General features: G+C 39.0%; 1 protein-coding gene across 3 annotated transcripts in view; it reads left to right on the forward strand.

Annotated features, from left to right (window-relative positions):
• RASGEF1B (RasGEF domain family member 1B) overlaps window positions 1-19,508 on the forward strand; it is a 569,745-nt gene that overhangs the window by 111,043 nt on the left and 439,194 nt on the right. For 2 of the 3 annotated variants that reach the window (XM_053901455.1, XM_019466239.2), the window contains exon 2: window positions 3,406-3,453. Coding sequence is in view for 2 of the 3 variants with exons in the window: in XM_019466239.2 (XP_019321784.1) it covers window positions 3,406-3,453 (48 nt within the window). In the remaining variant the exon portion in view is untranslated. Of the gene's footprint in view, window positions 1-3,405; window positions 3,454-3,612; window positions 3,728-19,508 lie in introns of those variants that run through there. The other variant, XM_019466248.2, reaches the window with a different exon arrangement.

Below are 19,508 nucleotides of genomic sequence, written 5' to 3' on the forward strand. Positions count from 1 at the left end.
ACCACCCAGAATTTCTGATTTGGAATTTCTGGAGTTGGGGTTTGGCAAATTGCATGGCTAACAGCCCCCCAAATGATCTTTATGAACTCTGAAGTTTGAGGACTGCTGATGCAGACATTCTGCCTTAGGATGTTAAGTGGTTGACAGTGAATGTGATGTTAATGGCCCCTTTTTACTCAGGATTTGGTTTTACTGGACCTCCACATTTTAGATTCTTGACTTTTTGAGGAGGATTTGTCAGGGTCTATGTAATATTAGTTTGTTGGGCTGCCATAATAAAATACCATAAACAGAGTGGCTTAAAGAACACAAATTTATTTTCTCACAGTCCTGGAGGCTAGGAGTTCCAGATCAGGGTGTTAGCAAGGACTGGTTTCTGGTGAGATCTCTCTCCTTGGCTTGCAGATGGCCGTCTTCCTTGTCTTTGCATGGTTTCCTCTGTTGGTGCATGTTGTCTGTGTCTTCATCTCATATTCTTACAAGCACATCAATCATATAGGATTAGGGCCCACCCACTGAACCTCATTTTATCTGACTTACCTCTTTAAAGGCTCTATCTCCAAATACAGTCACATTCTAAGGCATTGAGAGTTAGGACTTCAACAAATGAATTTGGGGGGAAGCAACTCACCCCATAATAGTCTAGATTTCAAACCGCTGTGTAAATAAGTGCAAGATGAACACTGCAGATTTATGATCAGGTTCCCTCCCCATTCTGGCTTCTGTCCATTGAAGGGATGCTTACTCCTGGTTGGTCTCTTTTTTTCTCTCCTCTAAGACAGCAGGAAGGAGGAAGGGACAATGAGACCTTGATTTTCATTGGCTCTGTTCTTCCTAAGCTCCATTTCTTTGAGTGTGGGAGAGTCTAATTACTGAGACTCAACTGCTTAAATGACTAAGAATGGTGGTTCTCAAAGGAAATCTGAGAAGCCAAACTCTCCTCATAAGTAATATTAAGATCTTTCCTTTTTTTTTTTTTTTTTTTTTTTTTTTTGTTAAACTGGATGACATCTGCACTGATTGTGCAAGAGCAGGGCTGACCAGAACTGCTGGTGCTTCCACATGAATTGAGGCAGTAGCACCAAAGCTGTACTAGTAGTCATTATATAATTTCACCACAGTGCATTTGCATTGCAGGAAATAAAATGCCAGTTTCACTTAAAAATGCCCTTGTTGAAATAGTAAAAATTACTAGGTTTGCTATATTTCAGCCTTTGAGTACACCTGTTCTTAGGATGATAGGTGACAAAATGGGAGGTATGCATAAAAGTACTCTGCTGCATACAACTTCCAGTGGCTGTTTTGAAGGAAAGCACTGGTATGATTGAATTGTGAGCCAAAGTAGCCTCTTTTTTTCATGAAACACCATTTTAACTTCAAAGAACGAGTGATGAACTCTGGTTATATTCAGACTCGTGTGGCTGGCAGACGTGTTCACAGAAATGAATGAAGTGAGCCTGTCACTTCATGAAAAGCGACTGACAGTGTTTGCTGCCCATGATAGAATTCAAGCTTTCAAGTGAAAATTGGAATTTTGGAACACTTGTATCTGTTACTGTGAGCTTGATAGCTTACCAACATTTGAAGATTTTATACTGAGGTTGGTGATTAAAAAATGTGATTTCTTTCATATTACGTAATGAAATGTGTCAATATTTGGGAAACCTACATAATTCATGGAACCACTCTTTTCCAAATGAAATAATACATGATGCTACAAAATCATGTGTGGGTGAAAGATCTATGTGTGGGTTCAAGATAGGGGCACCTGGGTGGCTCAGGCGGTTAAGCATCCTCCTTTGGCTCAGGTCGTGATCTCGGGGTTCGTGGGTTTGAGCTCTGCGTCGGACTCTGCTGTCAACTTGGAGCTTGGCGCCTGCTTTGGATTCTGTGTCTCCCTCTCTCTCTGCCCCTCCCCCGCTTGCACTCTGTCTCTCTCTATCAAAAATAAATAAACGTTAAAAAAAAGTGCAAGATAGACCAGCAAATTCTTATGTAGCAGTTAGTTATATGATTTCAGATTCTTATTGCAACCGACCTTTAAGAAACTATAATTGTCAAGTTTTTGCATATTATCAGAGAAGAATATTCACTATTATCTGAATGGATTATTACAAATGCTCTTTCCTTTTTCAACCACATATCTGAGTGAGGCTGAAGTTTCTTTATTTAATGCAACCAAAAATATATTCTTATCAAAGTAGATTAAATGCAGAAGCAAATATGAGGATCTAGCTGTCTTCTATTTAAGCTAAACATTACTGATTTGCAAAAATATAAAGACATGCCATTTTCTGACTAATTGTTTTTGTATTTAGGGATAGACACAAAATACGTAAATAAATTTTATTTATTTAACATGTAATGGGTTTTTCATTGCTATTTTAAAACAAATTGATAAATACACATTTAAAAAAAATTCTCAGTTCCAATTTCTAATACAGTGACTACCTATGCATATAACCCAATAAACAAAGGCTCTTTGGGAGCCCCAATAATTTTTAAGAATGTGAAGGGATCCTGAGATCCAGCAGTGTGAGGACTACCAAATTAGACATTTTTCTAGCTGTATTGTGGTAATTGGTTTAGAGTTAACTTTGATTCATGGTGCAGTTAGAGCCAAATATATTCACTATCTGAATGCTAAACATAGTAAGGTTGACTTTTGCTTTTTTCTCATTGGGTGAAAAATCCTATTGGTATTCCATACCAAAGTATTCTCATGCATAGATTAATGCTTGTTTTACCTTTCCTAATTCCAAATAAGATTAGATAATCATGAACCAACTGGAAAACAAAAAGTCTTCTCTAAGAACTAATGTTTGTGAGAGTTTTATTTCAATGTAATGAAAATGTGTTTAAATTAGCAGAGAGTAAATTCTGCCCTATAGAAATGCACTTGGAAATCTTGCCATCAATGTACTATTTTCCTCATTCTGCTCCTGTTTTGTCCGTTTCCATTTTACAGAGCATTTGTGCCCTTCCCCTCCTCATCTTTCTTTCACACCTCTTCTTTTATTCATCCCCCCCCCCCCCCCCACCGCCTTTTTCCTTTTGCCTTATTACAGCTGGGGTTATTTCCTCACATGCTGCACTTTGTGGTTTCTGCAGCGTCCTCTAGGAAAGATGCTGAATCAGTCACTATGAGCAAGGCACTGACAAAGTGTAGGTACACCTTCACATTCTCAGCTCCAGACCTTCCACAGTCTTCTGTTCAACATGGGACTAAAATTCAACATGGAACTCTATGCTGTGCTTCCGTTCTTAGATTTCTAGAGTCTGTGAGGGAAGGATAGGGAAGAGGATTTTAACTTAAAACTTATACCTTCTAAAAGAAATGACTTCAGAATAAGTCCTGCTGTTTCACTGGGTGCTTCATAGATTTCTTTCTCATTTTTCCTCTAGTCCAAAAGTCACTCCCGAGTCGGCCTGAAATCAAGCACGAAGCAAAAGGTATGTTTTTTTCCCCTCTGCATCATTCTGTAAAAAATAATTATTTTGGTGGATGCTTTTATTTATTTTTTTAAAAGAGAATGATTTCTTTTTTGAAGGTAAGGATACTCCCAGAAACAAGGTATTTTGGAATTTTCATTTACTTTGCTTCTACAATAGCAAACCTGAAATGGGAGAAGAAATCCTTGAAATGAAATGGAACAAGAGAGATTCTGGAAACCCAGTGACAGAAGCTGAGAATTTCTCATGGCTTACAAGCAATTCTGAAAGCAAGGTCAGAAGATAATGTGCCAGATTCAGTTCTCGTATTTTTTAAGCCCTTGGCAATGAAGGAATTTGTTTCTATCTCAGTTCATGTGTCCACTAAACTTTATTCTCTCAGGATCTGTTATGGAGAATGACCCTCACCTATGACCTGTGGCGAATTGGCTAAAACATGAGCTCTGAGTTAGAAAGAATTGCTTTCAATCCCTGGTTCTGTTACTTTATTAGCTATGTGACCTTGGACACATTTGTACAAAGAAGATGATTGTACCTACTAGTGTAGTATATTCTAAGGATAAAATGAGATAACATATGTGAAAACACTTATATCGTAGTGCCTAGCACAAAATAGGCATTTAATTTTTAAAATCCTAATATTCTTTCATTGATACTTTAGATCAAAACAATAGAAAATTTGAAATTCCAAAATCTTAATCCTCAGACACACAGACATACACATTTACATATATTTAAATTATGTTAATTCCTGGTGATACATAGGGCGATGATATAAATAGATTTATTAGAATTTGGAGAAGTCCATGTTAAAAAATTATTCTAATGTCGATGTTTGAACTTGTTGGAGTACTTGCTGAACCTTTGAGGATAATGGACGAGTTAACTCAGAATACCTTTCTTGATGTTAATTGTTAGAGAAAAAACACTTCAAGAATGCAAAGCATCTAAGAGATGCTTAAGGAGATTAAAAGAGGTAACATCTGTGAAAGCACTAAGCCCAGTGCCTAAGTACATAGTAACTGTTTTTATTAGCAGAACATCATGTTGCTTGGGAAGAAGACAGGCAGACAGGGGTTCCAGCCCAGCCTCAACACTTACCTGCTAATAACAGCTAACACTGATAGAGCAAACACTGTGCTCCAGGTACAGTTCTGAGCACTTTCCAACGATCAACTTATTTAATACTCTCTACAGCCCTCTGACATAGGTGTTCGTGTATCCCCAGGGTCTGTTGGCAGAATGAAATTACACCAGTGATTTGAACAGAGAAAATTTAATATGAAGAACTGTTACCCGGTTGTAAAGTTGTTAACTAGGTAATGGGAAGAGTACAAAACATAGGGGAAGGAAAGAAAAATAAGAGAAAAACAGAAAAGGAGACAAATCATAGGAGACTCTTAAATATAGAGAACAAACTGAGGGTTGCTGGAGGGGAGGTGGGTGGGGAGATGGGCTAAATGGGTGATGGGCTTTAAGGAGGGCACTTGTTGGGAGGAGCACTGGGTGTTATATGTAAGTGATGAATCACTGGGTTCTACTCCTGAAACCATTACTACATGGCATAGAGCATTTTTGCCCTTGACTTGAATTTAAATAAATTAACAAAGGGGCATCTGGGTGGCTCAGTTGGTTAAGAGTCCGACTTTGGTTCAGGTCATGATCTCACAGTTTGTGAGTTTGAGCCCTGCGTCGGGCTCTGGGCTGACCGCTCAGAGCCTGGAGCCTGCTTCGGATTCTGTGTCTCCCAATCTCTCTGCCCCACCCTGCTCGTGCTCTGTCTTTCTCCCTCTCTCTAAAAAATGAATACACATTTAAAAAAGTTTAAATAAACAAAAAGAAGACTATAGGGGTGGGGGTGGGGAGCAATTCCAGGAAGCAGGTATCACCCCCAGGGTGGAGGGAATAAGGCAAAGAGATTGGATTATGAAAACTTCTTAGATCTTTAGAGGAAGGGCCCCACAGAGTTGAGGTTCAGACCTCTGAGGAGCGGGTGCTGGCCAGCATGCTGTGAGTCTGCACATGTGGCCAGACTGGACTCAGTGGCTGTGCAGGAAGCACAGAAGGATAATGCTGCTGGTGTGAGGCCCAGAGGAAGCACAGCTGAGGGAGCAAGTTCCTTCTCGCTTCTCCCCCTCTGCACCCCCTCTAGTGCTTCTCACTGGCAGAACTAACAAGAAGCCAGCTGACTGTGCAGGAATGTGTTTCTCAGAGCCCCAGGCCTAGATCACAAACCAGGTTACAGAAAGAAGGGTTTGGAGATGAGAGATAATAATTTAGCAACTGGTACCATTATTAGTTCCTTTTCGTAGATGAGGAAACAGAGGCAGAGATGTGTTAAGCTCTGTTTGCCTGGTGTTGTGCTCTGAGTATTTGTGCCCCCCTCAGATTCAAATTGGAATTTGATGATATTAGGTGATGATATTAGGATGGGGGACCTTTGGGAAGTGCATGGGTCATGAGAGCTCTGCCCTCATGAGTAGGATTAATGCTCTTATAGAAGAGACCCCACAGAGCTTCCTTAGCCCCTCCTCACAGCAAGATGTGTGCAACACAGTGAGATGTGAGCACACGGGCACCCTGATGTCAAGCTTCCAGCCTCCAGAACCATGAGAAATAAATTTCTGTTGTTCATAAGCTACCCAGCCTGTGATATTTTGTTATAGCCACCTGAATGTACTAAGACACCCATCTAGAATGAGGCCGGTCAGAAATTAAACCTAGCCAACCTGGCTCCAAAATTTATGCTTTTTAAGTTCTTGTACAAGTAACCATGGGCAAAAACACTCCAAGTCTTATTTTTAAAATCTACAAAATGAGGGGCACCTGGGTTGCTCAGTCGGTTAAACGTCCAACTTCAGCTCAGGTCACGATCTCATGGTTCATGGGTCTGAGCTCCATGTCAGGCTCCACACTGAGAGTGCGGACGGAGCCTGCTTGGGATTCTGTCTCTCCCTCTCGCTCTCTGCCCCTCCCCTGCTTGCACTCTGTCTCTTTCTCAAAAATAAATAAATGTTTGAAAAAAAAATCTACAAAATGAGAATTATAATTCCCAACTTCTGGGGTTGTTCTAGGGATTAAATAATATAAATGATGTGCTTATTGTATTTCTAGTACATAGTAGGTTCCTAATATTAGCTCTTGCTAAATATGGCATTTCTCTTGTTTTGAGTAGAGGGACCTCATTTTGCCTCAGTGACTCTATGTGCAGTTTCGAAAGGATTGCTCTTGGCCTTGGGACGATCCCATCTACAGTGAGTTGTTCATTTAGTTGATTATTGCTCCAGGTTAGCATGTGTAAGTGTTTATGTCAGAAAGTGAACAGCAGAGAGAATTTAATACTGGAGCTTGACCAATGGAGGTTTTATTGATGATGTCCTTAAAAATCAGAATTTATTAGGGGTGCAACACGGCACTGAATTAGTCTTTCAATTCAGATTTTAAGAGGTGGGGGAAATCGCTGAATTTATTTATTCATTCTTTGACACAACAGTTATTCATTGGGTACCTAATTGCACCAAACATTATCTAGGAGTGGTATCCAGGAGTGATATAAACAGAGAACAGACCCTGCCCTAGAGACTGTTTCTTCCAATCTGGGGGGGGGGGGGGGGGGGAGGGGGGAGGGGCATGTGATGCATCAACCCAGATGCTTATTCTCACTCCTTGTTTTTGACAGGTGTATATGGGTGTATCTTTCTTGCTATCATGCTATCATGTGGGTAAAATATCTATTGGGCCTACTACAGAGTTGACTAGTACCCAGTGGAGATTGTGTGGTGGTAGAGAGGTGTTAGGGAGGGCAACTGCCTCTTCCAAAGGACAGTCGTTCAATAACTGGGGAAGAGGTGAGTCTCAGAGCAGACTCAGGGGCTGAGTGGGAGAGGCCGGGAGGCAGCAGCACTGGAAAGCTCTTGGGCTTCTGGTGGGAGGTCATACAATGTTTGTGTGCAGGGATAGGAGAGTTAAGGGCTCCAGGCCTGGTGCTGTGATGCTGTATGGGCCCTTTTGTCCTTGCATGATTGATAGACTGGGGGACAGGACCTGGGAACAGGCAAGGCCTCAGAGCCCTGGAAGCAGCTGAGATAGTATCAGGAACCTCTCCCATAAAAATTGGGTTGTTTTTATGTTTTATTTCCTCTCTGTGTTTACTTTCTGTCTGCCTAAAAGTGCCATATATCCTGGTATCCCTAAGGAACTAAGGGAAGGGCTTTATATATGAGCTTTGGCCAGAATTTTAAGGCGAAGCTGTCGTGGAGGCTAGCATGGTAGCCATTCATTTGGCAAGTAAATACTCTGTTACCCCAGTGTGGAATGTCAGTGAGCGAGGCTGAAATAAATAGAAGACTCTTTTGTCTCTTTCCCACAAAACTTACTTTCCTACTCCCCAATTATCTTTTCAAGATTAATAACAATATTAGTAATAGAAATAGCATACAATCAGTGTTCTGGTTGCTTTGCAAACATTCCGTGGTTGCACTGTTTTCATTCGATTTTAATCAGAAAGAAAATTGAACTGCCAAAGCCTAAGGTTAACAGAGTGTTTTAAATATTTTGTCTCCTGCCCAAACATTTCTCTGGTGTTCAGGGATCTTGAGTTTACTACATATATCCTTTTTTCTATTAAAACCATCTCTGCAGATCTGATAAATAAATTCACAGTAAGTTACACTTGAATTATGTGGTTTAAAGTCTAATCTCTCCTAAGAGTATTTGCATTTTAATAGGTGATAGAGCTAATGAAATGGAGTTGAAGGGGTAGAATTTTCTGGCATTAGCAAGGAGGGAACAATTTTGGGTTGGTAGAAAGATCTTATCCTTGCTTCTAAAATTACATCGTTTACCTGTAAGATGGATTCTGGAGGATATATTAACTGATTAGATGATCTAGGGTCACAAATGTATACAGTGGGTGGTGAGTCAGTCCTCTAATTTGGAGCATTGAGGTTGGCATTTTGTTGCTCAGCCCATGATCATCTCTTCCTCCCACCCCATTCCCCACCCGCCTCCTTATTTATGAGCATAATGTCCATCCTTCCCACAGAACTATTACTTTCCTCCAAACAAAAATTGTGTTTTGTTAGTATTTGTACCTTTCCTCTACCTCCTCCTCTATGGTGCCTAGTGTCTGAGAGCTTTCTAAATGTTTATATCTGAGTAAACCTGAGTATATTTAAGTAAACCATGTTATGGACAATAATGGAGCCCTGTGTTAGTCTCAGGTCCCTGGAGAAGTAGCTTTTAGGTTTTCCTGGTAAAGACTAAAAAAGACTCTTGAACATTTCCTGTGGTATTATTTTCATTTTCTAATTCTATCTTTATGCTCCATCAGCAGTGTTCTTTTGCCCTTCTATGCCCTCCATTCAATCCCCACCCCTCACACACAGCATGGTACATTTGTTATGATGGATGACCCCACAGTGATGCTTCATTATCACCCAAAGCCCATAGTGTACATTAGGGTTCACTCTTGGTGTTGTACATTCTATGCATTTCAAAAAGTGTATGACGTGTATCTGCCATTATAGTGTTCTACAGAATAGCTTCCCTGCCCTAAGAGTCCTCTGTGCTTCACCTGTTCTGGTCTCCATCCCCAGCCTCTGGCAGCCGCTGATCTTTTTAGTCTCCACTGTTTTGCCCTTTCCAGAATATCATATTGTTGGAATCATACAATACGTAGCCTTTTCAGGCTGGCTTCTTTCACTTTATAATATGCATTTAATGTTCTTCCATGTCTTTTCACAGCTTGGTAGCTTATTTCATTTTAGTGCTGAACAGTAGTCTATTGTCTGGATGTACCACAGTTCGTTTATCCACTCACCTACTGAAGGACATCTTGGTTGCTTCCAAGGTTTGGCAATTATGAATAAAGCGTCTATAAATATTCATGTGTGGGTTTTTACGTGAACATACGTCTTTCATTCGTTTGGGTAAATACCAAGGAGTGTGATTGCTGGATCAATTTTTCTTTTTTCTTTTCTTCCCCAAAATGACTCACAGCCTTTGCTCAATTGTCTTTGAGTACCTGCTTCAACTTGTGTATTTTCTCAAGTGTCCTTCCTGTTCCTGGCTGTGTATTTCATGCATGGAGCCTCTAGAGTCCCTGAGAATGATTTACGCCCCACTTGGGAGAATATAAGGAAAGAGAGACACACTATGTAACAACAGTACAGAGAAATTTTTAATGAAGCAGCTAGATTTGGGCAAGTTAAGTAAAAACCAGAATATGAGCACCCAAGAGTTAAAATTCTGTCTGCTCATGTGTTCCCACTGGCATCAGAGAGAGTCATTTGGGCCTTTTACGTAGCTGCGAGGATCTGAATCTAGCTTAAGGGAAATTGAAAGTCACTGCTTTCTGGTAGTGGCAATTCCCCTTGAAGGTCCTGACAGGAGATGGGAAGGAAATCAGAATCCCTGAAGTGGAGCCCATATTATCTTTCATCTGTGTTATCTTTCCATGGCCTATGAAAGATACCAAGTGGCTTTCTGGAAGATGCAGCCCAAATAAAAAATGCCAAACAAGCAAGATGAATTTAAAAGAGATGGAGATCATCTCTACAGACTCACAACAATGGGGGACTCTAGGAGAGCCTACTATTTTTTCCAGAAAAACAAAATTAAAAATAACAGACACCTGAATTCACATTTCTATGTTTTGGTTTTTAAAAATGCTATTTTACTTTTCTAGAAAGAGGGAAGTTTTTCAGTTGAATATTGTTCAAAGGATCAGTAACTGTGTGTCAGACACACTGACAGTAACCTTTACAATTATCTCATTTGTGAATTGTATCCTTAAAAAACCCGGAAGGACAAACCAGGCATTTCAGCAATGTAGGTCAAATTCTATTGCCATGAGCTCCAGGGGACGGGCTGTCCAGTGCTTTCTTTCCCGCCTCCTGAACTTGGGTTATACTGAATGGTATTTGGAAAATAGGAGCCTTAGGCTGAGGCTCGGGAAGACTGTCGTGGGTTTTTAATGTGATGGCATTTATTAAATGGGTATTGGAGTCATTTCACTTTTCATTTTATTCCTATTCTTTTCCCTTGCCTTGGTGAAGAGCAATCTAAGTCTAACCAAAGCTTGTAGTCCCTCTGTGTCTCATTGTCCTGTGACTCAGGTCAAAGGTCTCCTTCATTCCTGTCTTCTCTTCCTTAATTTTCCAATACCCTGAGACATTCCAAAGACACAATGTATACTCAGACTTACTTAAGTTTAAGCCTAGTATCTCCAACTCAAAAGAGTTGGCTTCAAGGGTGGTGTAGGCCAGCAGTTCTAAGAATCCCTTTTATCGAAGAGCAAATGATATTCGTATAAATTCTGTGGGAGTGAGGCCTGAGCTGGATTGTCAAAGCATCTGCCATATATATCTGGAGCAAATGAAAAATAATAATGCCTCTGAGTACAGCTCTCCTTATTAAATATTATATATGGTCACTACCCAATCCTCCTGTGGTATTTCTTCAAGCTGGTCCTTTAATGGGCTTTTCTAACCTGAATTCAATCCAGTGTTTCAGAATGACAGTCTGTCTACAAGGAGAGCTAATGAGCTTAAACCTGGTAGTAGGAGGAGATTAGGTGAGGTTATACCAGGAAATGTCACAAAGGGTCCATAAAGCAATCCAAGTGCAATGCGATTTCTTCTCTCTTTCTGTCCTTTTAATGTTTATTTATTTTGAGAGAGATAGAGGAGGGAGCAGGGGCAGAGAGGGGGGAGAGAGAGAATCCCAAGCGGGCTCCATGCTGTTAACGTGAAGCCCGACATGGGACTCGATCTCATGACCGTGAGATCATGACCTGGGCTGAAATCAAGAGCCGGACACTTAACTGACTGAGCCGCTGAGGTGCCCCAATGCAATTTCTTCTTGTAATTGAAGGGAATATGAGCTCTGAAAAATTCATGGCACTTCAACTCAGAATTGATCTAGATACCCTTGTGTCAGACAGTTCTGAAGTCAAAACTTTGATTTTGTGTCCATAGCTTTCTCTAAGTGGCCTTTTATTTTAGGTTAACAAAAAGAAGGTATTTCAATTTACATAAATTAAAATCTTCCATCTTTCAGAAATGCTTTAGTTAGGATTTCAGAAGGAAAAATGAAAATATATACATTTCATTCATAGACAATCTCTATGCAGAGATTTGGCATTAACAGCTTAGTATGTTTTGCCCATTTGAGTGATTTTTTAAAATTTGAGCATAGTTGACACACTATGTTATATTAGTTTCAGGTGTACAATTTAGTGATTTGATAAGTTTATACATTATGCTGTGCTCACCACAAATATAGCTACCATCTGTCCCATTACATTGCTACTACACTATCATTGACTATATTCCTTATGCTCTGCTTTTTATTCCCATGACTTACTCATTCCATAACTGGATGCCTATACCTCCCTCTCTCTTTAACCAATTTTGCCCAACCCTCACCTCTGGTAACCATCAGTTCTCTGTATTTTTAGTTCTGATTTTGCTTTTTGTTTGTTTATTCATGTTTTAAGATTCCATTTATGAATGGAATCATATGGTATTTGTCATTCTCAGTCTGACTTATTTCACTTAGCATTATACCCTCTAGGTCCATTCATGTTGTTGCAAATAGTACAATCTCATCCTTTTTTTATGGCTCAGTAATATTCTATCGTGTATATACACCACATCTTCCTTATCCATTCATCTATTGATGGACACTTAGGTTGCTTCCATGTCTTGGCTACTGTAAATAACACTGAAATAAACATAAGGTGCATGTATCTTTTTGAATTAGTGTTTTGATTTTCCCTGGGCAAATACCCAATTGTGGAATTATTGGATGATATGGTATTTCTATTTTTAAATTTTTGAGGTACCTTCATACTATGTTCCATAGTGGCTGCACCAGCTTCCATTCCCACCAACAGTGTACCAGGGTTTCCTCATGTCCACATCCTAACATTTGTTATTTTTTTCTTATTTTGATTGTAGCTATCCTAACAGATATGAGGTGATATTTCATTGTGGTTTTGACTTGCATTTCCCTGATGATTCGTGATGTTGAGCATCTTTTCAGGTTGTTTGTTGGCCATCTGTGTGTCTTCTTTGGAAAAAATGTCTATTCACATCCTCTGCCCATTTTCAAATCAGGTTGTTTGCTTTTTTGGTGTTGAGTTGTAGAAGTCCTTTATATATTTTGGATATTAACCCCTTATCAGATATATCATTTATCACTTGCAAATATCTTCTCTCATGCAGTAGGTTGCCTTTGTGTTTTATTGATAGTTTTCTTTGCTGTGCAAAAGCTTTGTGTATGTGTATATATGTATGTCTGTGTGTGTATATATCTATCTATATCTATATCTATATCTATATCTATATCTATATCTATATCCATATCTATATCTATATCTATATATAGAGAGACAGAGAGACAGAGACACCCAATAGTTTATTTTTGCTTTTGTTTCCCTTGCTTCAGGAAATATATCTAGAAAAATACTGCTATGACTGATGTCAGAGAAATTACTGCCTCTGTTTTCTCCTAGGGTTTTTGTGGTTTCATGTCTCACATTTAGGTCTTTTATCAATTTTGAGTTTATTTTTGTGTATGGTGTTAACAAGTAGTTCAGTTTTGTTCCTTTACAGTGAGCTGCCCAGTTTTCTCAGCACCATTTACTGAAGAGACTGTCTTCTCCCCATTGTATATTCTTGCCTCCTTTGTCATAGATTAATTGACCATGTAAATGTGGGTTTATTTCTGGGGTCTCTGGTTTGTTCTATTGATCTGTGTCTATTTTTGTGCCAGTACAATTCTGTTTTGATTACAACAGCTTTGTAGTGTATCTTCAAATCTGGAATTGTGGTATCTTCAGCTTTGTTCTTCTTTCTTAGGATTGCTTTGTCTATTCAAGGTTTTCCAATTTTGTTCTTGTGATTTATTTAGTTTAATACCATTGTGTTCAGAAAAAATGGCATAGTATTATTTTAGTCTTCTTAAATCTATTGACGCTTGTTTTATGGCCTAATACGTGATCTATTCTGGAGAGTTTTCCAGGTACTCTTGGAAAGAATGTGTATTCTGTTGTTTTGGATAGAATGTTCTGTATATATCATTATGTCCATCTGGTCCAATGGGTCATTCAAATACATTGTTTCCTTACTGATTTTCTCTCTGGATAATCTATCCATTGATGTAAGTGGACTGTTAAAGTCCCCTACTGTATTATTATTACCATCATTTTCTCTCTTTATGTTTGTTAATATCTGCTTTTTGTATTTAGTTGCTCCAATGTTTGGTGCATAGATATTTACAATTGTTATATCCTCTTGTTGGATTGATACCTTTATCATTATGTGATGCTCATTTTTGTCTCTTGTTACAGCATTTATTTTAAAGTCTATTTTGTCTGATATAACTTTTACTACCCTGGCTTTTTTTTTATTTTTATTTTTTTCCACTTCCATTTGTGTGGTGAATGTTTTTCTATCCTTTTACTTTCTGTCTGTGCCTTTTAGGTCTGAGGTGAGTCTCTTGTAGGCAGCATATGGATGGGTCTTGTTTTTTAATCCATTTTACTCCTATATGTCTTTTGATTGGAGCAATTAGGCTGTTTACAGTCAAAGTAATTATGCATAGGTATGTACATATTGCCATTCAAAAATTTGTTTTCTGGCTGGTTTTTTTAGTCCATCTTTGTTCCTTTCTTCTTCTCTTGGTCTCTTTCTTTGTGATTGGCAAGTATCTATACTGTTTTGTTTTACTTTCTTTTTATTTATTTATTTATTTATTTATTTATTTAAAAAAAATGTTTATTCTTGAGAAAGGGAGAGAGACAGAGTGTGAGTGGAGGAGCAGCAGAGAGAGAGGGAGACATAGAATCTGAAGCAGGCTCTAGGCTCTAAGCTGTCAGCACAGAGCCTGACATGGGGCTTGAACCCACAAAGCACAGGATCATGACCTGGGCTGGAGTCAGCTGCCCAACCAAGTGAGCCACCCAGGTGCCCCCTTTCTCTTTATTTTTTTTGTGTGCTGTCATAGGTTTTGGGTTTGTGGTTACCATGAAGTTCATATATAATATCCTAAGTAGCAGTGCATATTAATTTGATGACTGTTCAAGTGCAAATACATTCTTAAAAAAACAGAAATAGGGAAAAAATGTTCTTTCTTTCTTTTTACTTTTTTTAATTCCTTTTTACTCCCTTCTCCACACTTTATGTGTATATTGTCATATTTTATACCTTTTAATTCATATTTATGTTTAATTATGGCCATTTCTTTTCCCCTTAAGTGCCTTTAACATTCTTGTAATGCTGGTTTCGTGGTGATAAACTCCTTTATCTTTTGTTTATATAGGAAATTCTTTACCTTTACTTCAAATCTGAATGATAACCTTGCTAGATAGAGTATTTTTGGTTGTAGGTGTTTTTGTTTCAGCACTTTGACTATATCATGCCACTCCCTTCTGGCTTGCAAAGTTTCTGCTGAGAAATCAGCTGATAGCCTTATAGGTGTTTCCATCTAGGTAACTTTTCGTTTGTCTTTTGTTGCTTCTAAGATTCTCTTTTTATCTGAACCTTTGACACTTATTTTGTGCCATGGTGTATCTCCTTGGGTTCATCTTGTTAGGAACTCTCTGTGCTTCTTGGACTTGGATGTCTGTTTTCCTGTCTAGGTTAGGAAGTTTTCAGTTATTTTTTTCTTCAAAAAAGTTTCCTACACATTTTACTCTCTCTCTTCTTCTTCTTATGGGACCCCTATAATGTGAATGTTTGTTTGTTTAGTATTGTCCAAGAGATCTCTTAATCTATCCTCCTTAAAACAATTTCTTTATTCTTTTTGTTGGTCAGCTTATGTGCTTTCCATTACCCTGTTTTCCAGATGATTGATATGTTCTTCTGCATCCTCTAATCTATTGTTGATTCCCTCTGGTACTGTTTTTTTATTTTAGTTATTGTATTTTTCAACTCTCGTTGGTTCTTTTTAATATTTTCTATCTCTTTATTAAAGGTCTCATTGAGTTTTTTTTCATTCTTTTGTCTAGCCACGTGAGTATCTTTATAATTATTACTTTAAATTCTTTATCAGGTATATTGCATATCTCTGTTTCATTTAGTTCTTTTTCTGAGGTTTTTTTTTTATTCTTTCCTTTGCAGCATATTTCTCTGTTTCCCTATTTCGTTTGACTTCATGTATTTGTTTCAATGGAGTAAGCAAAACGGCTACTTCTCTTAAAGTTGAAGGAGTGGTGTCATGTATGGTCCCCTATGCAGACTGTGTGTGCTTGGTGACTTTTGCTGGCTGGTTGGAGCTGTGGCTTATAGGCTAGTTACTGTTTTAAACAGTGGCTTTTTATAGAAAGAATAAAGAAAAAAATAATAAAATTAAAAAGATAATAAAAGAAAAGAACAAGAAAAGCACAAAACCAAAAAGAAAAAAAATTAAAAATTAAAAAAAATTAAAAACTAAAAACTAAAAAAAACCCACAAAAAAGTCCCATAAAACCATGGCTTGTTTTCTGTGTCCCAGCACCACAGTACAGCTGATGTGGGCTTGTGGACTCTGGGCTTTCTGAGGTCACAAACTTTCTGTGACAATCTGACCCACCAGTTATGGCCTCAGGACCCTGAAATTATGGCACCTGTAACCTGCCCCTTATGGTGGCCAGATCCTGCTCCAGTCTGGGCTTTTGAGGTGGAAGGGGAGAGAATGTTCTCGGTTCCTTGACCCTTTTAAGCCATGGCCTTTTTTCTGTGCCTCAGCATGTTTAGGGCTGGTATGGGCTTGTGGACCCCAGGCTCACTGAAGTTGTAAGCTCACTGAGAGGACTGGACCCACCTGTTATGGTGTCAGGACCCTGCTCTGGTCTAGGCTTTTAAGGCAGGGGTGGGAACATAAACCATGTTGTTCTCCAGTCCTTTTGACCTGGAAAACTTTCCCGCAGCTCCTCTGTTCCTTGTCAGAGTTTGTGTTGTCTCTTATGTGCTAGTTGCTCTTTCAAATCATGGGTATTTTTTTTCCTGTGCCTGAGGACAGAGGGATCTATTCCTGGTCCCTCAGTTCTGTCTCTCCTCATTGCCATTGGTAGTAGGGGTGGGGTTCCCTTTGTTATCGTGTCTCAGTCCCTCTTGCTATTCTCTTGCCATTCTCTTTATCTTTGGGTTGTTCAGTAGCTGTTCAGTCAGCCCTCTGTTCTTTTTCAGAAGGAATTGTTCTATTAATAGGTGTAATTTGTTGTGTTCCATGGAAGAGGTGAGTTTAGAATCTTCCTATGTTTCTATCTTGAACTGGAACTCCATTTGAGTGATTTTTTAAAAATACTGAGCCAATATATTTAAATGTGAGTGTTTTTACATAAATACCTAGATTTGGAGCTTGTCCTGAAATATTGGAATACCTGGAAAGTTAGCATGATTTCCAAATGACAGTAATCAACCCTAGCTGAGCAGCCACTCTCCTCTGAACAGGGCAAGGCACCTCCAGTTCACCACATTCCTCCTCACTTTGTCCCATTGTCATCCTGATACCCTCCAACTTATGCTCTTTATGTTTTCATGACCCTGAGAGATATTTGAGTTTTTGAACTCTAGTCTATTGGATATCATGCTTCTTCTATTCTTGAGGCATTTTAAGTCCTCATATAGATATTTTAGTTGAGATCAACTCCAGATGTCTTCTAGCAAACACATTCTATTTGGCAATTAATTAGGGTTCAATTTGTTTTAGTAACATGCTAACCTTTAGTAAAGAATAATTTTAAACTTTTTTTTTTGGTTGAAACAGATTTTCTTATGTATTATGATATTTAAGGCTTTCTGGTAAAAGATAATTTGGTTTCATAAGTCTTGCATTTCCCATCAGATCCTTGACTTACAGTAGTTCTGCATTCTGTTTAAACTAAGAATAATTATCCTTTAAAATGGAACCAAAGTTAGGAATCTGATACATGAATATCCTAGCTTCCTACATAATGATGGAAGTCCAAGTCCAGACATTATTCAAAACATGAATGCTGCAAACAAAAATATTCTCAAACATCAAAAATGTGATCACAAGACAAACCAACATAGGGATAAAACAGGAGGGAGAAATATGATAGGCCACAAAAGGAGGAGTGGCAAGGAAAATCTAGACATTAATATGCAAATTGTAGGGTTCCTGGGGGCTGCTGCCTGAGCTGATGGTTCCAGGACCACAGCATCACTGCCATGACCAGGTCTAGATCTAGGATGTGAGAGGTAAGGTAGATACAAAGTTTAAGAGGGTGCCAAAAAACTTAGCAATCATGATAAGTACTTTGATGCATGATTTAAAACATTTAATACAATATTTTATAAATAAAATTAATGCAAAAAAATTGATGATGTATAAAATGGTCTTGTTGGCCAACATGCTGAAATTTGGCCAGCACTTAGGAATACTTACCCAATGCCAGGTATGGAGCTAAGTACCTTTCATGCTTTTTAAAAAAGTTTAATATATAAAACAACTTTATGAGATAAATTCTATTATTTCCCATCCTTCTTCCCATTTTATAGGTGAGAAAACTGAGGCTTAAAGTTGAGTGACTTGTTCAAGTTAGAGCTTTTAATGGATAGAGCCAGGATCCAGGCACTTGTATCCAGAAACTGCTTGTGTTCAGAGTACTATGGGATTGCTCAGCCTACAGTTAGATCATCAAGTTCTGTGGATGTTGAGATGACTCTACTATCCTGGTATTCCTACTGCATAGGGATAGGTTCATGACCTCAGAGTAGCCATGTGTAGACTGACTTGGGGGAGCTGAATTAATTTGATGGCAAGATATAGCTTATTGGTTTTCCTATGCTACATGGTTTCTGTCCCAGCCAGTGTTAGGAGGAGGGGGAGAAGAAGGAAGAGTGTAGGCAGTGGGGAGAGAGAGAGAGAATCAGGAAATATGTATGCATACAGGGAGAGGCAGAAACCTAAAGACTGTGAGACCAGGATAATGAACTATTGTAGAGGTAAGAGTAAAGAGGAAGAGACTGTTTCTGCATGAAGTTCAAGCTCAGAATGGAGAGCAAGGGCTCCCTGCTGCTGAAGTGGACCCATGTATCTCAGTGCTAGAGCTGTAGTGAAATGCTGCTTCAGTCTCTGGGAGTTCATCTGAGGTCACTCCAGCCTGTTTTCTGCTTCCTTACTGTGTGTTCTTCCCCATAATTCTCTACACATCCATAGCTTAACAGATAGCCTCAGGTGTACCCCATAACCTGAAATAGACTGGCAGGCCCTTATTCCCAGTTTCGTGGGTCTCTCTTCCCAGCCTCAGTTGCCCTGTCCTCCTGTCCTTTCTCTGTTTTTACCCTTTTCCTGGCCATGTTGCCTCCTCTTGCTTTAATGGAAGGGTGCTCATCAGTGGAGCCATGTTTTTCCTTCTGTGATGTTTTATGAAACTGTAAAGACCCCAGTGGTCTGTGATCCTTCACTGACTCTCCAGTCAGTTTCTTTATGCCCCTGGGGCTGAAGGCAGAGGGTCAAGAGCCAAGAGGGTTGGCCAAGAAGTGTCCAGTGTCTGAGAGGTAAGAAAGAGAGGTAAGAATTGGTTAGATTTGCAGTACACTCTAAGCACATCTGCTTACTTTAGTGGCCTAATTCTGATGGAATATTACCTTCAGCTGCAGACTTGCTGCTAATGCTGCAACCAGACTTGTAATACAGCTGGTAGATTTTGCAGGAGCACTCAGTGCACTAAAAATAATGATCAACCCTCTAACTCAGGGGCTCTCAGTCCTACCAAATCCAATAACCCCCCTCTGGCAGTAAATATTTAACATTTTGTAACGACTCCTTTACTATTTGTATGGACAATATGACCTACTTACACACACTTTAAATAAAATTCTCTAATTGTATAAGAAGAAATAAAAGGAAAGTGAATTAATAAATGAAGCAAATGTAAATTCTTGGGCAGGACCACACCAGACACATAAAAAGCTGTCGGATATGTTTACCTCTTTTTAGAATCATTGAGAATGGGATGGCGAATAGTGCAGTCTGATACAGAGCTTTTATATTAGCCACTCAAAACCCATGAAGAATGTTATGGTCAGTGACATGATTTC

The sequence above is a fragment of the Panthera pardus genome, unplaced genomic scaffold, assembly GCF_024362965.1.
Source record: "Panthera pardus isolate Hobbes unplaced genomic scaffold, ASM2436296v1 HiC_scaffold_13, whole genome shotgun sequence".
In the NCBI taxonomy this organism is placed as follows: domain Eukaryota; kingdom Metazoa; phylum Chordata; class Mammalia; order Carnivora; family Felidae; genus Panthera; species Panthera pardus.